Below are 18,666 nucleotides of genomic sequence, written 5' to 3'. Positions count from 1 at the left end.
GAATACAAAATAAATAAATACATAAATGTAAAATATATGTAACTATTGATTGACAATTGTGCATTAATTAATATATATATTCATTTATTTCTGTCTAAATGCATGGATGTGGACATTTATTTATTCATTCATTCATTTGTAAATATGGCAGGTTTGGTCCTCCATAGTTATCTGCGTTAACGTTCCGCGTTAACAAGAGATTCTTATTGGGCGATAAAAAATCGCCGTTAATCTATTCTCAAAGTTGGGATGGGAGCTGGGTCTATACTATGCAAGCAATGATGAATTTCACCTTTATATTTTAGCGCGGATGTATACCTAGCCGAATTGCACTGTAGTGGGCTAGAACGAGTCTTCAAACCTGTGTGTTTGCCTTGTGTATGAAATTACCACATCAAACGTGACGTGCTAACATGGATACAGCTATGAAGCCGCCGGGATCGTTTCAGGGAAAATGTATTTTTAAGAAGCTTCCCAATGGAAACCTCGACAAGACTAAGGTTGTTTGCACCTTGTGCTATGCGGAATTAGTTAACTGTAGGAGTTCTTCCAGTCTCAAATACCACCTAAACGCAAAGCATCCCTTAGCTAATGTGGAAGATGCCGGGCCAAGCACTGATGTGGAGCAAGGAAAGAGTCGTTGTTAAACTACTATGTTTGAGTGCAACCGAGGCAAGCCCGTCAGCACAGCTCTATCAGCCAAGCTAACTACTGTAATAAACAGGTAATAAAAAGTACATCTTATTGAACATAATTTATTTTCAGCACCAATTATCATAGTAGTACAGCTTTCTCAAGCAGTTTGTGATGCATTTTGGAAACAGGAGATGAGCGAGCCCCTAGTCTAATGCACCACCTGGCTTGAGAAACCCGTTCTCAAAGACTTACTTTTAGTCATTATTTGGGTAGCACACATTCTGAATGCCTTCGGCGGAATTCAAATGAGCCATTTTTATCTAGATTAATCTAGATTAACGCCAATATTACAGTGAGATTAATCTAGATAAAAAAATATATATATGCCCACCACTAATATTTTCTAATCAATCTAGGTGTTTTGCAATTTCCTTTTATTTTCTTTGTGCCTATAATTATCAATCCAGGTTAAGAATACCAATGGAGGCTGCGTTGGAAATTTGAAATTCATTTGCATTTGTATAGGTGTATTCGTGCACGTCGGGCTGGCCCTCGCAGCGGAACGATGGTTTACTGGCCCCTCTGTCCATTCGCACACCACACAGTTGCGTATTGATCAGACAAGAACACAGGCTTATTAACTCAATTACTATTGATCAAAACAGAACGAAGGTTCAGCTGTAGCCCACATATTTGCTGACATGCATTGCACTCGTGATGAACACAGCTTTTTTCCTTTTCTTCATCGCTGACCTTTTTTTTGTTGCCTTTGGTGCTCAGGATTTGTCATAGGTGCTAGGGAAAACGGCTTTGGCGCGCACCAACATTTTCTCTATGCAGGAAAAACCCTGAAAGTACTGTCTCCAGTCCACTACATGCATAATTGTCTAAGGAAATAAGAGTACATAATGAAATGTATCGGGGCTATGAAGGAGGTCTGGTCTGACTCCAAAAAGTACTGAATTCACCTCTCATAAGTAAGGACCTGAGGTCGTCTGGCAGGTAGTGTATGAAAGGGGACCAGATTTTCAAAAACCAACCCTCCTTCCCTTTCATAATAGCCACCAACCTTTCATGTGGGAGAATGTTAAAGATCTCTCTGTACCATAATGTAATAGTTGGCGGGCACTTTTTATTCCAGTGAAGTAGGATGCATTTTTGGGAAGTTAAGAGGAGCTTCTCAAGGAGTGTGTATATTAGAGAGGGGAGATGTAGCACCTTAGAGGGGAGACCAACAAGGAAGACACTTGGATCTCTCTTAATCTCAACCTCAAGGACCTCACTTATTACTTTGGCAACTTGCTTCCAGAATCTAGTTATAAATTTGCTCTCCCAGAGACAATGAAAATATGTCCCCCTTTCTGATTTGCACTTACTGTGCTTCATGTTTTGGCTACCCACAATATTTTGGGGGCTATCTTGTTATTATCAGTGACCTATGCACTTTGTAAAGCTCTCTCCTGGAAGTCGCTTTGGATAAAAGCGTCTGCTAAATGAATAAATGTAATGTAAATGTACTGAGATGGAGCAATCTATTTTATGCAAAATAGCTGGGGTGATATGCAGCCTATGAAGTATCTTATACTGAGTCTCCCTCAGTCTGTTACAGGTAGATGCCGATCTCTTTCCAATCATCCTCAATAAATTCAGTACCCAAGTCGCTTTCCCATTTGCGGGAGAAATTGGGTAGCTCATGTGTCTAAGGAAAGTAGTAGAGAATAAAAAGCGGAAATTAAATGTTAACTTCTGCGGTTCAGAAGAAATGTTTCTGGATCATCAAGATGAGAGGCAGTGGTAGAGAGGTTAGCAAGGGAAGATAGAACAACTTCTGTAGTTGTTGAAAAGACATGAAGGCTTTGGGCCTCATTCTCGAACGCAGTTAAGAAGAATTTAAGAAGGAATTTCTTCTGAATTGGATTTAGGAAAACATTTGGCATTCATGAAAGTTTTCTCATCTGGGATTTGTTCTGAAATTCGGAAGACTTTCCGAAATCGAAATAGCAGTTGTAAATCGGCCAGAGGTCTCAACTGCAATTCCTTAAAAAAACACACGGATCAAAGGAATCGCATTTAAGAAAACTCTGTGTTTGAAGTGTTAATGAATTTATGAGAAAGTGTTGGTGATTGCGTTCACATCAACTCTACAGACTATGGCAGGCCGTTTTCATTTATCATTTAACCAATTAATTCTTCATATCCAAAATTCCAATCCTTGATTCTGCTGTAGTTGTGTGTCATTATGCTTTTAACCAGATTTTTATTCCAAAGGCCCCTTTCCCTCTCCCTCAAAAAGCTTTTGCTTTTTGCCAGGCCATCTTTGGAAGTAAGGCCATTTGTTCTTAAATTATTCTGCCTGGTTAAATAAAGGTTAAATAAAATAAATAAATATCAATAATTGCATTTTGGATATCAATAATTTGAATTTTGGATATCAAGAATTTGAATTTTGGATATCAAGAATTCAATTCTGGATATCAGCAATTCATTGGTTAAATTATAAAACGGCTTGTCATACTTACAAAAATCTTAGAAATTGTATAAGACGGCTTGCCATAACAGACATCCTTGGATTTAAATAATTATGATCATTAACCTTGCTTAGTGTGCACACTGTTAGATCCAGTGGAGAACAATTCCACTGCTCATCTTACTGGTATGATGATGCACCTGTGCACCGGCTGCTTTTCGCTTGGACATAACTTGCGTTCCTGTTGCTTTCCTAATTGTGTCAATTCTGACTGCACTGCTGTTACGTGCCCTTATAAGGAGCTGTCGGGGCGTGTATGTATGCAAATTCAGGAACACACGCTTTCAACTTAAGAAAACATTTTCCGGGGAGCACAGCTCAGAAAACGTCTGCTGCGTAGGAACACATTTTCAAACGTTCATGAATTTGGCCGATGTCTTTTTCTTATGTCGTTTGTCGAACTCTGTAAGAAACAATTCAGAAGAAACGTAAGAAAATGTTTGAGAATGAGGCCCATTGTCTTTTAAATAAATGATTAAGCACATAAACTCTGTTATCTCGCCATGCAAAAAACACAGATGAGCTGACGCCTGCAGGGAAGTCTGGGTTTTAGATAATAGGGGACAATAGGGATTTCCTCTTTTCCCTAGGTATTTAGATATATCATGCCATACTCTGATGCTGCTGTAAATAACAGGGTTGTGCTTTATTTCAGGGTTAATATTATTTGCATCACAAGTAACCAGACTCCATGGGGGAGTGTGGGTAGCTAGCCCAAGAATCAACACACACCTCTCCCTTTAAAAAAGAATGTAACCATGACCAAAGGTAGTGAGCATGGCAGGCCCAATTATAAAAAATTAAGTTGGGTAAAGACCGGCCTCCCATATCTGTAGGTAGCTGTAGTATTTCAACCTCTGCCTCGGTTTTTTGCCATGCCAGATAAACTTGGAGACTGTCTTCTCTAGTTCATGGTTGAACTTTTTAGTTGGGTACAGAGGAAACATCTGCAAAGGGTATAGAAGTTGAGGAAGCACATTCATTTTGATGAGACTAATTTGCCCAAATAAAGACAGAGTAATATTATGCCAACGTTCCAAGTCTCCTTTCACTGCATCATTGACTGGGGAAAAATGTAATTTTCACCAGTCCCTCAAGGTAGGGGGATATCTTAACTCCCAGATGTATAAAACCAGAGGCTGACCATGTAAAAGGGAAGTCATTTCAAACCTCAGTTTGAAATGACGTGTAGTAGTGTACATCACATATTAAATGCACATTACTAGCCAAGAGCTGTTCAAATTTCACCAGAAAACATTTAGCAAATTAATGTTAACATCACAAAAAACTATATCCAGAGGAGATAACAGTGCCACCTACAGCAGGGGTTCTCAAACAGTTCAGCCCACAACCCCTAAAGTAATGGTGCTAGTGACTCGCGACCCCTGCATCCACGGAGGTGGTTTACGTATACGTGGAAGTAAAAATAGGGCCACTTAATGAAATATATATTTTTCAGGATTCCAAACAAACATAAATCATAGACTTCACATTTGTTAAGCATTATAGGTCTAGTATGCTCAAAAAAATGACTCCTAAGGTGTGCTGTATTTGCCAGGCATGATGTGGTTGGGGCCCAGACTATGACAGACAAGCTGTTCCCCCCAGAAGGGGAGGGCTATGGGGATCTTGATGCCCTGGTGACCCGCATCAGCCTGGATCTGGTGGAGGACTACCCCGCCTCGGACCCCCGCTGGGCAGAGTCTGTTCCTGAAGGTGAGAGGGGAGGGATGGCGAAAAGGGATAGTGGAAAAAGAAGAGGGACAAACTCAAACAAGGAGGGCTGAGGAGGACAGATATGGAATACATTTATTGATTGGAATTTGTGGAAAATATTGTGGTGGAGTCATAGATTGAAGAATAAAGAATATACAGTGGGGGTGGAATATTAGTTACAAAGCACCACTTTTATCAGTTAGCAATTTCATACATTAATATGTATTAAATGTGTGTACATAAATTCAACTACACATGCCAAAAGGCATGTGGAAGCATGCTAATGTGGAAAAAAAGTTAATGTGGAAAAATTATAACTTTTGGCCCCTATGTAAAATACTGTTTATTTGCAAAGCCAGCACGGTTTATAGTTTAATTCCAAACAACGTAAATCGCGGCACTGCACACCGTTGGATTATAAAAAAAGACACCTGCAAAATATGAACTTTTCAGAGTGCCCGGTTCTCAAGATAATAGATGGAAACTCACTGCCCTCAAATCCCATTCACACAGATAGACACACACACATAGATTCCTGGCATTTTTAGAGAGAGGAATGGAACACCAAATCCAGAGGAGACGCTTCACTCAGAGCGGTATATTCGTCAGGTTTTAGCTAGGTTTTGGTGTGTCCAATCAGGTCCAGACTACATTCAGACATCAGGTCATTAATCAAAAGAGCCTTTGTTGATAGGGATCTGATGTTTTGGAGTACAATATTCCAGTACGAGTTTTTAGGAGCTTTAGTCTTAGGAGATATTTCCTAGGAAGTAGTGACATTGGGCCTCATTCACCAAATGTTCTTACGAACAAATTTGTTCTCAAACCCCACTTACGCAGTTTTCACGAAGATTCTGGCATCACCAATGTTTTCTTATTTGGGATTTGTTCTTAGGTAAGAACAGAAGTTACGCACACCCAAGAGCACTCGTACGCACAATTGAGAGCTGACATGTTTGCGCAAAATAATTATACCTTTTTCGTACATTCTAATTTAAAATTGAATATTTCTCTCCTTTATAATTTACAACTAATAATTTTCATAATTTCTTTTTAAAATTTGTTTTATAAAAACACACTACACTTATCCTCATTTGTAAAGCACTTGGAATTTCCATTGTGTATGAATTGTGCTAGGCCTATATAAATACAGTAGTTTACAATCGCTATGACCGTTTTTTCAATACCTTCAATACCTACCTAGTTTCCTAAACTCTTAATACAGTGAGCACAACATCCGTCTGTGTAGGCTGTACAACTAACACATTTCTTGTTGCTTTGACACAAAATGCAGAGAGTAAATACAAATTTTAAGTGCTTGAACATCTTTTACACACAAGCTCAACCAAGACCAAAACAATCGATTTTTACTGCCCAATTTACCAATGCTTTCACACTGTCAGCAAAACAGATAACATCATGTTCAAAACCTAAATTATTAGCTGAAGTCAAAGTAAACAGCTGTTTATATTGTGAATTAAAACAGAAATATATTCCCTGTATTCCATTGCTACTGAGAAACAGCTGAAGTTATGCAAATAGTGTACATCACAGCTGATTCCCAACTAGGAAACACTCAGGTGTTGAGGTTCTTTCAATTGCATGACCATATGGTATAGACAGTAAAGATAACCTCTTTGGGCTGATCTGGTGTGGAAAAAGAACAATATAGAGCAACACAAGAAAGTAGGAATACAGTAATGCCTGCACAAGAGAGAGGAAGACAAGTACCAGGACAAGGGAGAGGAGTGGGACAAGGGAGAGGGAGACAAATACCAGGACAAGGGAGAGGAAGATAAGTACCAGGACAAGGGAGAGGGAAAGGAGTTAGAATGTGTGGTGGCGCTTAGAGAGCCAGAGCTTGGGTAATACTGTAAATGGAAGCTATATTGCATATTTCTTGTCCTGTTGCAAATGAAGCCTTTACTGCAGAAATTGTTATGTCTTCTTTTTTCAATACAGTAACCATACATTCTATAAAGCTACTCTGAGATGGGTCATTCAAAAAACTGTAAACTAGCCTTGCTTTGTCTTCAATTCAAATCAATTATGTTAACAGGGAACTTTGCCATAAAATAATAAGTGACTTATCACTGTATTTATAGACCCAAAGTAGGCTTATTCCTTACACTAGAACTACACTCCACAATGGCGTATTTATTGCTGCTGCAAAATGTTGCAGATCGTTCCCTGAGGAGGGATCACATCTTCCTTGACCATACCGATTTATTTGCAGAGAGCGACGATTAGGCTACCTGTTGGAACGCTTTAGGCTACCAAGAGCAGTCCTCATGGATATTTGTAAGTCAAAAAAACTGTCAGTTTTTCTGCTTAAGAATTCAGATTTAAGTTAAACCATTTATTTTTTTACTTCATCAGTTCTGCGCACTTCTCCAGATACAGCATTCACTGCATGAGTAATTGCATATGCATCGGTTTTATTTACTGATTTGTATCCACAGCCAACGCTATTAAATATGATGTGTCGTTTGTCGCTAACTTCTTGCAGCTGTACCTCCACTTCAGAATTATTATTACGTTTTTCTGTCTTTTGTCGAGGCCTCCGCCGTCTACCACGTTGTACGAAATATTGGGATTCATCATTCTAAGAACACACTTGCGAACAATTCTGCTGTTTAAGAACAATTCATGAATCACACGTAGATTTCACTTAGGAACTTTCTTAAGAATACATTTAAGAAATAACTTAGTAAGATATTGGTGAATGAGGCCCAATGTTAGGTGTAAACAGTGTTATGGGCAACGGGCGAGCGAGGCTGAATAAATATTAAATTTGTATAATTCCTAACAATTGAAGGCCGAGATTTTTTGGAATTGGAGCAGGGTACCAACTCTGTCTCAATAGGAAAAACCACCCCAGCAACCACACTGACTACATTACAAGCTAAGCTATCAGGCCCCAAACAACCCGCAACACACTTATCAGACTCTCTCAGAGACTGTGGCTTGGCTTGTTCTAGTGACTGTCAGGCCTGCTCTAAAATAGCTTAAATGTTCCTAAACAAAAAAAAAAGCACCTCTCCAGCTCAGGTGGAGCCTGTCACTTTTCAACAAGCCAGGTCTGGCTCAGAAATGACACCAGTAATCTAAAAATCCTAAACCCTGTTCTATGGAGAAGCAAGCCAGACAGCGGTTAAGAGAGACAATTCTGCTGTTGATGTCATCACTCCCCCCTAACAGGTAGTGGACTATTACTTCATGCCGACTCTTTGAGCAAGGTCACATACCTGTGCTATATTAACCTCTGTGACCTCTGACTGTCTCAGCCTAACATCATTGGTGCCGACATGTATGACAATATTCCTGTACCCATCATCAATGCGTGCACCATGTGCCTTAGCATTTGCCTTAGCCCTAGTGCTAGCCAGAACCCTAAGAAATAGCTTCTATGTCAGTAGCTCTGGCCCCAAGTATGCAGTAAACTATCCACCGCTATCCAACCACTGTTGTAGAGTATCCCAACAGCTCAGTCTGTGTTTCTCTTCCATCCCATCCAGAGAGTTCTGGCTTCCCTCTGACCTCCTTAATCATCCTTCACCAGCTGGAGGACAAGATGAAGGCTCATGGCTGCTTCATGGATTTCTTGCTTCAGGTACGGTCGCCCACTGTTTTACAGGGATACACCCACTGTAACTTTAGCTTCACACAGACAAATCTCTGAATCTCTCTCTGGCAATATGTGCAGTCATTTGACATGCACAACTACATACTTTCAACTGACCATATTTGGCATTAAGGGCAATTTCACAATTCCTCTCTCTCCCCTCCTTTTGTGTCTGTCCCCATTCTGGTCAGGTCGGGCTCCTGGACCATCTGGGCCAGTCGTCCGTGCGCTCCTTGCCCATGGCCACGCGGCTGCTGCTGTGCGAGCACGCCGAGATGTTGCAGGCTGCCGCCGTGCTGAAAAACCACCACGCCAAGCAGCCCCAGTTGCTCAACCGGGCCATCTTGGCCGCCCTACAGAGGGCCCACAACACCATGCCCCCCAGCCTGACACCCGCGGACGTGTTTTTCAGAGAGGTATGCCTAACTCACTATGAGTTTGTGTGAACGAGATCCACAAAATGTATATACACTCCATGCCCAGTTTGAGGTGGACCACCCGTCTGAAAGTAGCTCTGAGGCCTTTGCTCGCTTAGAAAGATGGGAGACGGCCATTACAGTTACTGAGTTTGTTCTAAAGAGAGGTGCACCTAACTCACATCTCTCAATGTATTTAAAATATTTAAATTTTATATATCTTACATAAAATGGGCCTAGATAAAAACTGTGGCGGTAAAAAATATGTCTGAAGTCGGGGGACAGAGCAAAGAAATACAGTAATGGGGCCAGTATTTATGTGAATGATATCCACAGAAATGTACCAAAAAAAGAAATTCTGCATTCTCAGAATTGGTGCAAGCTCAAACAGCTGTAATTCAGTCATATTTTCATATATCAAGGTGAAACTTTGCAAGGTACTTCAGGGGGTTGTCATCTTAAAGCAGGGGTGGGGAACGTCCAGGCCGTATGCCCCCGCAAAATCATTTGGTCCAGCCCGCCATGGCCCAGCAGGCACCATATTCAGGGGTTAAACTCATCACCTTTCGGTGAAATTAGCAGTTTTTATCCAAAATAGGTCATTTGTGTAGATCTGCAATAAAAATATTTGTGGGGGGGTACAAGTATAAGCTATTAGTCTGCGATAGCAAGCTGTCATGAATATTTTTTCAAACTTGTTGTTTGTCAACAATGTCAACATGACACGCCAGTTTTTATTTAGAGTCTTCGGGTCTGTAACTCCCAGAGCCCCAGACATTACATCCAAAATTCGTGGTCACAAAATGCTATTTTGGGGATAACGACCTAGCCTACCTTTATTGTGGGCAGTTCAGTTATGTGTGGGCCACATAGACTACCCAGCGCAAGCTCAAGGTGCAGTCATGGACAGACATGATTTGATTGTATTGTATTTTAGGCTTGTGAATGACCATGGTAAAGTTGGTTTGTAGTTCGATATTTAACAGCTATTCGGACGCACAGTAGGCTATTGTGTTATTTTAACACAGGTGTTAGCACCGCTACGACCGGCCGCTTAGCCAATGCTTTCGGCTGCCTAAACAACGCGTATTTTTAGGGACCATCAACAAATTAGTCGTTTCAAAAGTCAATAGCTTCTCAACAACATGAACTAATAGTGTCAACATGTTAAACTATTGAAGATGTATGCATTCATGCTGCAAAGCCTTTATTTTGTAAAGTTATTAAGTTATTAAAAAGTAATTCATTATTCAAAATAAACCTTCAAACTTCAATAGCTTTTTGGTCATGTAACCTATAATCCTCAAATTAATTTCAGTGTTCAATATATATATATACAGTAGTATGGAGTGAAATACAGCACTGTGCACACTGTCAGTGAGCAAGTCTGACAGAGGCTAACATCAAAAGTGTAACGGGGATGCAGTCTCACTCAGATTGCCAGTTTAAACAAATCAGAAAAATAATCGGACCAGCTGGCTAAAAGCAGAATTCCCATATCTCTTGAAAGCTGCCCTGCTCGACTTTTTAGATGTAGAATTGACTGTAAAACTGTAATATTATGAACTTTGTGACATGACGTGAAGACATGGTTGTCGCTCGACTATGCGGTCTGTACCGGGCGACATTCTCACTAAAATTTCAAGACTTTTGTGACCTGAATCAAAATTCTGATGCGACAGAACAATGGGTTATCCCTTTCTCTCTTAAAGGCTGTCTTCTTCGACCTTTTTGGTCTTTAAATCTATTTGTATTATCCGTGTGGTCCTTTTTCCATGAAAAATATGAATAATAAACTGTTGTTGGCTGTTTGCATTCAACGTTTTTGAGTCACCCGGTACTTGTATGTAAATCTACTTTCATGAAATGCTGCCATACCACAGATTTCTTTGCCATTTTGACTAAAAACACCGACAAAGTAGGCTATGGTAGTGTTTGTATTTCTGCAGCCAATTGTGCTGGTGCCGTGTGCAAAATACCAAAACAAAGCGCAGATTAACGAAAGGGAAAACAGTAGCACTTTTTTTTTTATTATATATTTTTTGAGTTGCTTTTTGTCTTAAATAATATAATCTACAATTTCTGTTGAACATTTCTTTAATTCAGCAATGATGACAAAAGCGGGAATCAGATCTCACACTGCCATACGGCAGCTTAACTACAAAAATCTTAGTAGATCAAGAGCATATCGACCAGAAAATCGACCAGTCGACTGGGGACAGCCCTACAGGATGCACAGACCTAGTTGGCTTTAGAGGGCTGTCAACGGGGCATGGAAGCTCCTATTGGGTCAAACAGTGGCAATCGAAAGGGCAGAGTGTAGCGGCCATTTGACTCTCCACTCAAACCATATCTCCTCCTATGAGCGATGGTGCGTGAGAGACTGAAATTAAAACATTATTGGCGAAGGAAGAGTGAATCGACAAGATTGTTGATATAATTCATTGTTTGGACAACTACTTGACATGGTTAGATACTTTTGACCTTTGGGAATGTAAACAGATGAGATTTTGATGGGTTGTTTGCATACCTGGAACATTCCGAAGTGATGGTAGGTAAGTAAAACTTTTTTCTCTGACTTTGTTGAAGGAATGGTCACCGAACAAAGACGTTGACTGTACTTGCTGTTGCGACTTGATCTTGAATTGGTTTATTTCAATAGAAGCACAAGAATAGTAACTTTCCAATGATGTATAATAGGGATGGGCGGGGCGTGGTTAATCGAATATCCGGATATCCTAAAGTAAGTTAGTATTCGAATACTTTTTTCGAATACTTATGAGCGCAGTTTAAAAAAAAATAATGTTTTTTTCAAAAAAGGTAGGCTACGCCTGCGTTCTGCTGCGAGTCTCCTTTCATTTCATTTGGCGCTACAAGAAGCATTGTGTCCTGGCTAAGCAGTAGGCTACCTCGCAGCAACCTCAGTTCATGCAGTTTTTTCTACGCCGGCCTGCTCGTAAATCGACTACGTACTGGCCTCTCCCCTGAGCATGTTTACGTGCTCATTTTCCTGAATAAAAATGCGTATGGCTAATTCAGTTGTGGCTTATTTATTTTCTTACCAGTAGCCATGTAGAGCTAGCGTAATCCGCTGTTTATGTTTGCATTGTGTGGTGGCGCACCGTATCCTATAGGATTTCGGTTCCAAGTTAATATCCAAGTTAATATGCAATATTTCTCCATGTGTGTCTTTCGTTTTTATCGAGGATAGCCTTCCCAATGTGTTTAATTTAGTCCAATGTAGCCTACTTTTTATTTCACATAATAATAGGCTATCGCTTTTCCGCCAAATTAAGAGCCTACATCTGAAGACGCAGCGTTTTTTCAAGTTCATTGTCTTTTCGTCATGTTAATAAATTGATCTTTCATTTGTTTTCTTTATTCAACCCTTATTTAATCTAATAGCTGAACAGTCCCAATTATTGCCAGAATGTGTGGTGGTTCATGTGTTTACTGTATGCTTTGCGTCACGGCAGGCTAATTAACGGAACCATATTAACAAAAATAGATTATCCGGATATTCGAAAATAATTTCGGATACTATTCGAATAGTGAAATCAGTTCAAATCTCCATCCCTAATGTATAACATGTGTAGAAGTCTAAAAAACATATTTGTTAGCGTTTAGTGCGTAGTAAGTGGGGGAGGAGGGGACAGCGTTTTCAGGCCCGCGGGCGTCTTCAGGTTAAGCTCCCATCAGCTAAAACCCACAATCAGAAACACTGTCACCTACAGTTGTGTTGAAGTGATGAAACAACAATGAAACAAACCTCGTCCATGAAATCCAGGTTCCTGTTGCATTAACCCTTCATTACATGAGTGGGGGACTTGTCAAGATGTGTTGTGTGTTCCTCATATGCAGTATCACTTTGGAAACACTTATTCACATGTGGCAATTTGGCATCATGATCTTGTCAAATTGGACATTGTTCGTTACAAAGAATTTGTTCCAATATTTTTCAAAAATCTAAATCAAACACACTATTTAACTTCTATCGTGTGCATTTGTGTACAGGTGTCTCAGATCGCCTCAATCTTCGAGTGTCTCCTGGAAGAAGAGGAGAAGAGCCTGAAAGAGAACCCGACGGATTATGCAAACTGGGCCGATGTAGTGCTTAGTGTCAACACAATCATCAAGGTTCCTCTTCCAAAACAACTATTGTAGGATTCTGTGATTTTTAGCCGTGCGTGATCGTGTCTTCTCCTTTCAGGAAGTTTTTGTAGCTGGATTAGAGTGTGTTCATGACTGTTCTGGATGTTTTGCTGTCAAGGACATGCTGCAAGCTGCAGGGCAGTACAGGGAGACCAAGGCTTCCGTCTACAGAGCGCCTGAGAACGCCCCTGCTGAACCTGAATACATTCCATGGACAGGTAGGATCACACTGCACACAGGCTCACTCACTTTACACACAGATACCTTATGTCTAATGCTGCAACGATTCGTCGACATTATCGACAACTTTGACATAAAAAATTGTGATTTGATCTCATAGGACCTATTTTAAGTGCCTGCAATAACGTGATTTGACAAGTGCGGTGCTGTAGCGCTAGACTAATGCAGCCCTCTCGTATGCCATCCAATAGAAGAAAACAGCGCTAAAATGTCAGTGAGTAAACAGAGCAGAACAAGTCGCGTCACAAAAAATACTGTCATCTGTAATGCGTGCAAGGCGGAACGTGCTTTCCATGGGAGCACAATTTGTATGCTGGAACATTTAAAAAAGAAACATCCCGGCACGAGAGCAGATGGAAACGGTGGGGAGTGTGCTCCAGCTGGAACTAAGCAAGATGGCCAGTTAGCGACACATTGATAAAAACGCATTACGCAGTATTTCACGCATACTAACACCGCACCAACATGTCCACAGACAGCAGTTAGACGTGCATTACAGACATGAAGCTAGGAATGTAAACAAATCTCTTAAATTAGGCAGCAGCATTAAAAGCTTCCTTTGTAAGACAAAAGGGTTATGTTCAATGAAAAACAGTGAGTAATTGGACAAAGGGAGATTGGCTTGTTCACTTGGCCAAAAGTGCAATCAGAATATTTGATGATTTCCTGGTTTTATTAATTAATTAGAATAAGTATAACTCAATGTTTTAACAATTTGCAAAAGTTGAGGAATCATTCAGAGCCTACTGATTAATCAGTGAAAAAATAGATGATTAGTTGACTAATCGTTCTAATAATCGTTAGATTAGTCGATTTATCAAAATCATCGTTTTTTGCAGCCCTACTTTTGTCAAACGCTCCTAAAAACATTTGAAGTGAATATGGGAATAGTTCAAATGAGAAGTTTCTTCCTTGTCTCCTTTCCCTCCTCTTCCACTTCATCTTCCTCACATCCTCTTCTCCCACCTTCTTCATCCTCCCCCAGCCTCCACCAACGTACGAGGCGTCATCTCTCGTCAGTACGAGCTCATTCTGCGCCAGGTGTACCCTCAGGCCGACTCGGCTCTCCGCGGTACCCTGAGCGAGCAACTGGGGGCACTGTTAGACATTTGCCTGGGCAGCTTTGTAGCCCAGCTGAACTCGCTGGCCCGGCCCGAGTTACAGGAACGCTACAACACCCTGGAGATGGAGTACACCCAGCGACGCTCCCAGCTGCTCTCGCCACTGTGTGAGTGAACACCCCGTCAGGGGAACATCACCGATGCCTCTTCAAACACTCGGCAATGAAATTATACCAAATATTATAATCATTGTTTGTCGTATATCTAAGTTAATTGTAATTTGTAAAACTGATAATATCTTAATTCAGCAAGTGCTTGCTTCCAAAGTGTTGTACAGGGGGTACAGAATTTTTCGGAAAACAAGCCGCATTTTCTATAACCCGCACCCCACCAGAATGGGAGCTTTGTGTTTGTAAATTGGATTTCAACCCGCAGTGAAATATATGCCGCACTTGATACGGGAGCCATGATACCAAGCAAGGCACGAGTTGGCTATAGGCAATCTTACAGCATGCTGTAACACACTTCGGTTGCGGATAGTATGTCCATGCGTGCCAAGTTCTTTGTAGTTTATAAATAAGAATTGATCCAATCCACAATGAATACAACACACCAGGATGATCTCAGTCTAGTACAGTGAATCAGTCGATGATGTCAATGCAGCTTCACAGAAACAGAGTCTCAGAATAGATCAAATGAAGGCCTTCGTTGAAAAAGTCTTGACAGAAATCAGAGTGTTCTGCCCAGTCTAAATTCTGTTTCCCTGTCCTCGGGAGACAGGTCTTGTACCCTCATGAGAGGGAGGTGTTTGTTGGGTGATTAGTCCAAAGACAATGGGGAGGGAATGTGGTCATCCTATCAAGTGTCATGGGGTGCTCGTTATCACCCAGGGTGGGCAGTCCAAGAAACTGCTGACCTGCAGAGTCTCTTAGCAGACCATCCCACGGTCTGATAATGTCAGGGGAAGGGGGGCAGATGATGTCCAGGGGAAGGGGGCATCCAAGGGTGGGCAGAATATCCAATGGGGAGGACACAATGTTCAATGGGGGGACAGACCAGTTGTTCTGATGACGTCCAACGTCCTTATCTCCTGATACTTACACTTTTTATTCAAAAAAGCTGAGGGGCCCATTGTGCTTTCACCCATCCACCATTTAGCCTCCCCAGTCAGTGTGCTGACCTTCAGCATTCCATCTCACACTAAAAGTTACATTCAACATGACTTTATTTACTGTACAGACCCAGAACTAAACTAAACTTAATTAAAGCATTTGATCACATTAAGATATACATTTAATCACATTGAGATATGTTTAGTATTGAGCATTACACATTTTATATAATTGAGGTATTGATTGTTGTAGCAGCATTGATTAGCAGTATAGATATAATTCCTTCACAATGTCTACAATATTATTTAAGATATAGTATGTTTAGCTAGCTTGCAAATCCTGAGGATAGCCTACCGAACTTGAATTAGCTTTATTACTAGCTTTAGAATTATTTTCTTAGCGATGCTAGCTAATGTTGGTTGGTCTTGCAGCTGTTTGATTTACTGAAATTATTCTGAAATGTTATGTTCTACTAGCCATTTGCCTACTTTAGCAAATCACTGTATTTCCAAGCCCTGATAGTGTAACTGAGACGACACAGTAAATAATTCCTCTTTCAATAAGCCCCCGTTCTCGTGATGAGCATTAAATTAGCTGCACGGTCTGTAGAGATCTTGGAACGAAGCCACTTTTTTGTTCTAAAACCAGGCTATACGCCGCTTCGAAATATAAGCCATACAACCACAAGAAAACTGTAAAATCGAGGTACAGGCCGCGGTTTTATTTCCGAAAAATACGGTATTTGAGCTTGAGACCTCTTGATCTGCAGTCCGAACTTTTTAAGTAAGCGCTGAGCTATACAGATCTTTTTACGGTTTTGTTCTGCAACAGAAGACCCTGCTTTTGTAGCAACCATTCATTTTTCAATGTGTTTATGTTTGTTCAATCACATTGTTCCTAACTATTACCTGGACTGATTAGACCTACCTTAACGGTACATCGTCATTTACTACGGCATCAGCCCATTGCTCTTTTGCATTACAAGGCCTAGTTTGGCATAGTAGTGTAACTTTTAGATATTACACTTATGACACTTACACTGATGTTCCAACGGCTAATGAACGGTTGCGTTTCAGTGGAATTGGGTCAGTACCAGTGGGCGGCAGCACTGGCTGAGAAGTACTGTGACTTCGACATCTTGGTCCAGATGTGTGAGTTAACAGACAACCAGACCAGGCTACAACACTACATGACCAAGTTTGCTGACCAGGTACTCAAAACATCTTGCACACCACACAGTTTTCTGTAATCTTGTCATTTGACAGCCTTTATATCAGGAAGAAGTGGATTTTATGTTGTCACATAATTTTCATGTAGAACTTTGCAGACTTCCTTTTCCGCTGGTATATGGAGAAGGGGAAGCGAGGGAAGTTGTTGTCTCAGCCCATCGCCCAGCACCAGCAGCTAGCCAGCTTCCTGCAGGCCCACCAACATCTCAGCTGGCTGCATCACATCCATGGCCAGGACTTCCAGAGTGTAAGAAAAACCCTCACCTTTTCATTGCCTGTCCTACATCTGTTCGCGCACTCGGCTAGCTTGTTGTCTGACTGCAGTCTGCTTCATGTACAAACAGCATTCTTGAGGGAATCCCTTTAACCTGTGCAGGCTCACAGAACCCTGTACAGCCAGGCCAGCATGGAGACCCGCTACTTTGTGAAGAAGAAGACTTTGATGGCTTTGAGCAAGCTGACTGCCCTGGCCTCAGACATGCCTGAGGCAGCCATGCAGAAACACATCGAAGGTTAAGGCTGAAATCTTACTTTGTAATGAGAACTCCTATGTTCTTTCACTTTTAAGCAGTCAAAATGTTATCTTCTGCATTGTAGCATCCTTTAACCAACAGGCAAATGTCATGGGTGATATAAAACGTGTAGGTGTGTGTGTACCAGACATTGTAGAGCAAGAGAGGTTCCTGTTACACCAGGAGACTCTTCCCAAACAGCTACTGGAGGACAAACAACAGAACCCCGACACCATGCCTCTGCTCAGCGCTCACAACCTGATCAGTGTAAGAAACACTCACGCTCTACCCCTGCTTAGTGCTCACAGTTTAGTTTGTTTACCTGCAATTTCACATCCCTTTACCGAAATGTAACCACTCAACTGAAACTACAGTTTCTACTTGGACCAACCTCATTCCTACCCTTCTGCCCTGTCACTAGCTGTACATATGTGATGACAACAGACGAGCTAATGAGTATGACTTTAAGAAGGCTCTGGATCTGCTCGAGTATATAGACAAGGTACCGTCCTCCTCCTGTTCTCAGCACATTTAGTTGAACCAGTCGGGAGACGTTCAGGGGTCTCTGACAGGCTGTGCTCGCTTTGCAGGAGGATGCCGTGGACGTAGAGGCACTCAAGTGTGAGATCCTCTGCAAAGCCCTCAAGAAAGACAAGTAAGAACCCTCATTCAACACAAGTTTTGTCTGTCGACTGCCTATATGAAGTTAAGATGTGATCAAACAATGGGAGTAGAGGGGAGAGGATATTAAAATGGCAAGACATGGGTTTGGGCAGAAACCTCCGGTTGTGGCTCATATACAGTCATGGCCAAAACATATTGGCACCCTTGCATGCATATTTCAAAAACATGATTTACTCAACAGTTTTGAGAAAAATGGGTGCCTATACTGAATTCAACTTAAACAGTTTTGTGTCACTGTATCACAAAAGCAGCATGGACAAAACATAGAGACCAGAGCATTATCTGAGCAAGTCAGACAATATTGTAGTGAAGCATGGACAATCTCAAATCCTTTTCCAGATACTTTGATCCTCCTGTATCCTCTGTATGTAATGTTATCAAGAGGTATATGGTCCATGCCACTAGCCAACCTCACTGGACATGGGAGGAAGAAGGGAATAAGAGGAGGAGGAAGGAGAGGAGGACATGGAGGAAGAAAAAGGAGGAGGGAGGATGAGGGGTGGGAGGAGGAGGAGGAAAGTGAGGACGATGAGGAGGGAGGTAACCTGGGTTTACTGCCACACAGGTCAGGGCTCAACATTATCATTTACTGGCCCCAAGACAATTTTTACTGGCCCCCCCTCAAAGTTGTAATTTATCATTGTTACAACGAAACCAAAGACTTAAGTCGTGTTATTCTGTTAACATGTTTAACCATTTATTAAACACATCCTGGATATAAAAAGAACAAAAATGAAATCACATTTCTAGTGAAAA

At 41.2% G+C, this 18,666-nt stretch overlaps 1 protein-coding gene across 1 annotated transcript in view; it reads left to right on the top strand.

Moving 5' to 3' along the window:
* The window catches only part of nup133 (nucleoporin 133), a 42,440-nt gene that overhangs the window by 21,471 nt on the left and 2,303 nt on the right, over positions 1-18,666 (top strand). The window contains exons 13-24 of the mRNA XM_084686054.1: positions 4,722-4,879; positions 8,398-8,492; positions 8,696-8,920; positions 12,935-13,057; positions 13,191-13,290; positions 14,298-14,540; positions 16,562-16,695; positions 16,803-16,961; positions 17,091-17,226; positions 17,375-17,493; positions 17,648-17,728; positions 17,817-17,881. Coding sequence (XP_084542180.1) covers positions 4,722-4,879; positions 8,398-8,492; positions 8,696-8,920; positions 12,935-13,057; positions 13,191-13,290; positions 14,298-14,540; positions 16,562-16,695; positions 16,803-16,961; positions 17,091-17,226; positions 17,375-17,493; positions 17,648-17,728; positions 17,817-17,881 — 1,638 coding nt within the window. The remainder of the gene's footprint in view (positions 1-4,721; positions 4,880-8,397; positions 8,493-8,695; positions 8,921-12,934; positions 13,058-13,190; positions 13,291-14,297; positions 14,541-16,561; positions 16,696-16,802; positions 16,962-17,090; positions 17,227-17,374; positions 17,494-17,647; positions 17,729-17,816; positions 17,882-18,666) is intronic.

Source organism: Hypomesus nipponensis, chromosome 21 (assembly GCF_054491055.1).
Source record: "Hypomesus nipponensis isolate SF chromosome 21, ASM5449105v1, whole genome shotgun sequence".
NCBI classification, from domain to species: Eukaryota; Metazoa; Chordata; class Actinopteri; order Osmeriformes; family Osmeridae; genus Hypomesus; species Hypomesus nipponensis.
This window is presented reverse-complemented; position numbering and strand designations above follow the sequence as displayed.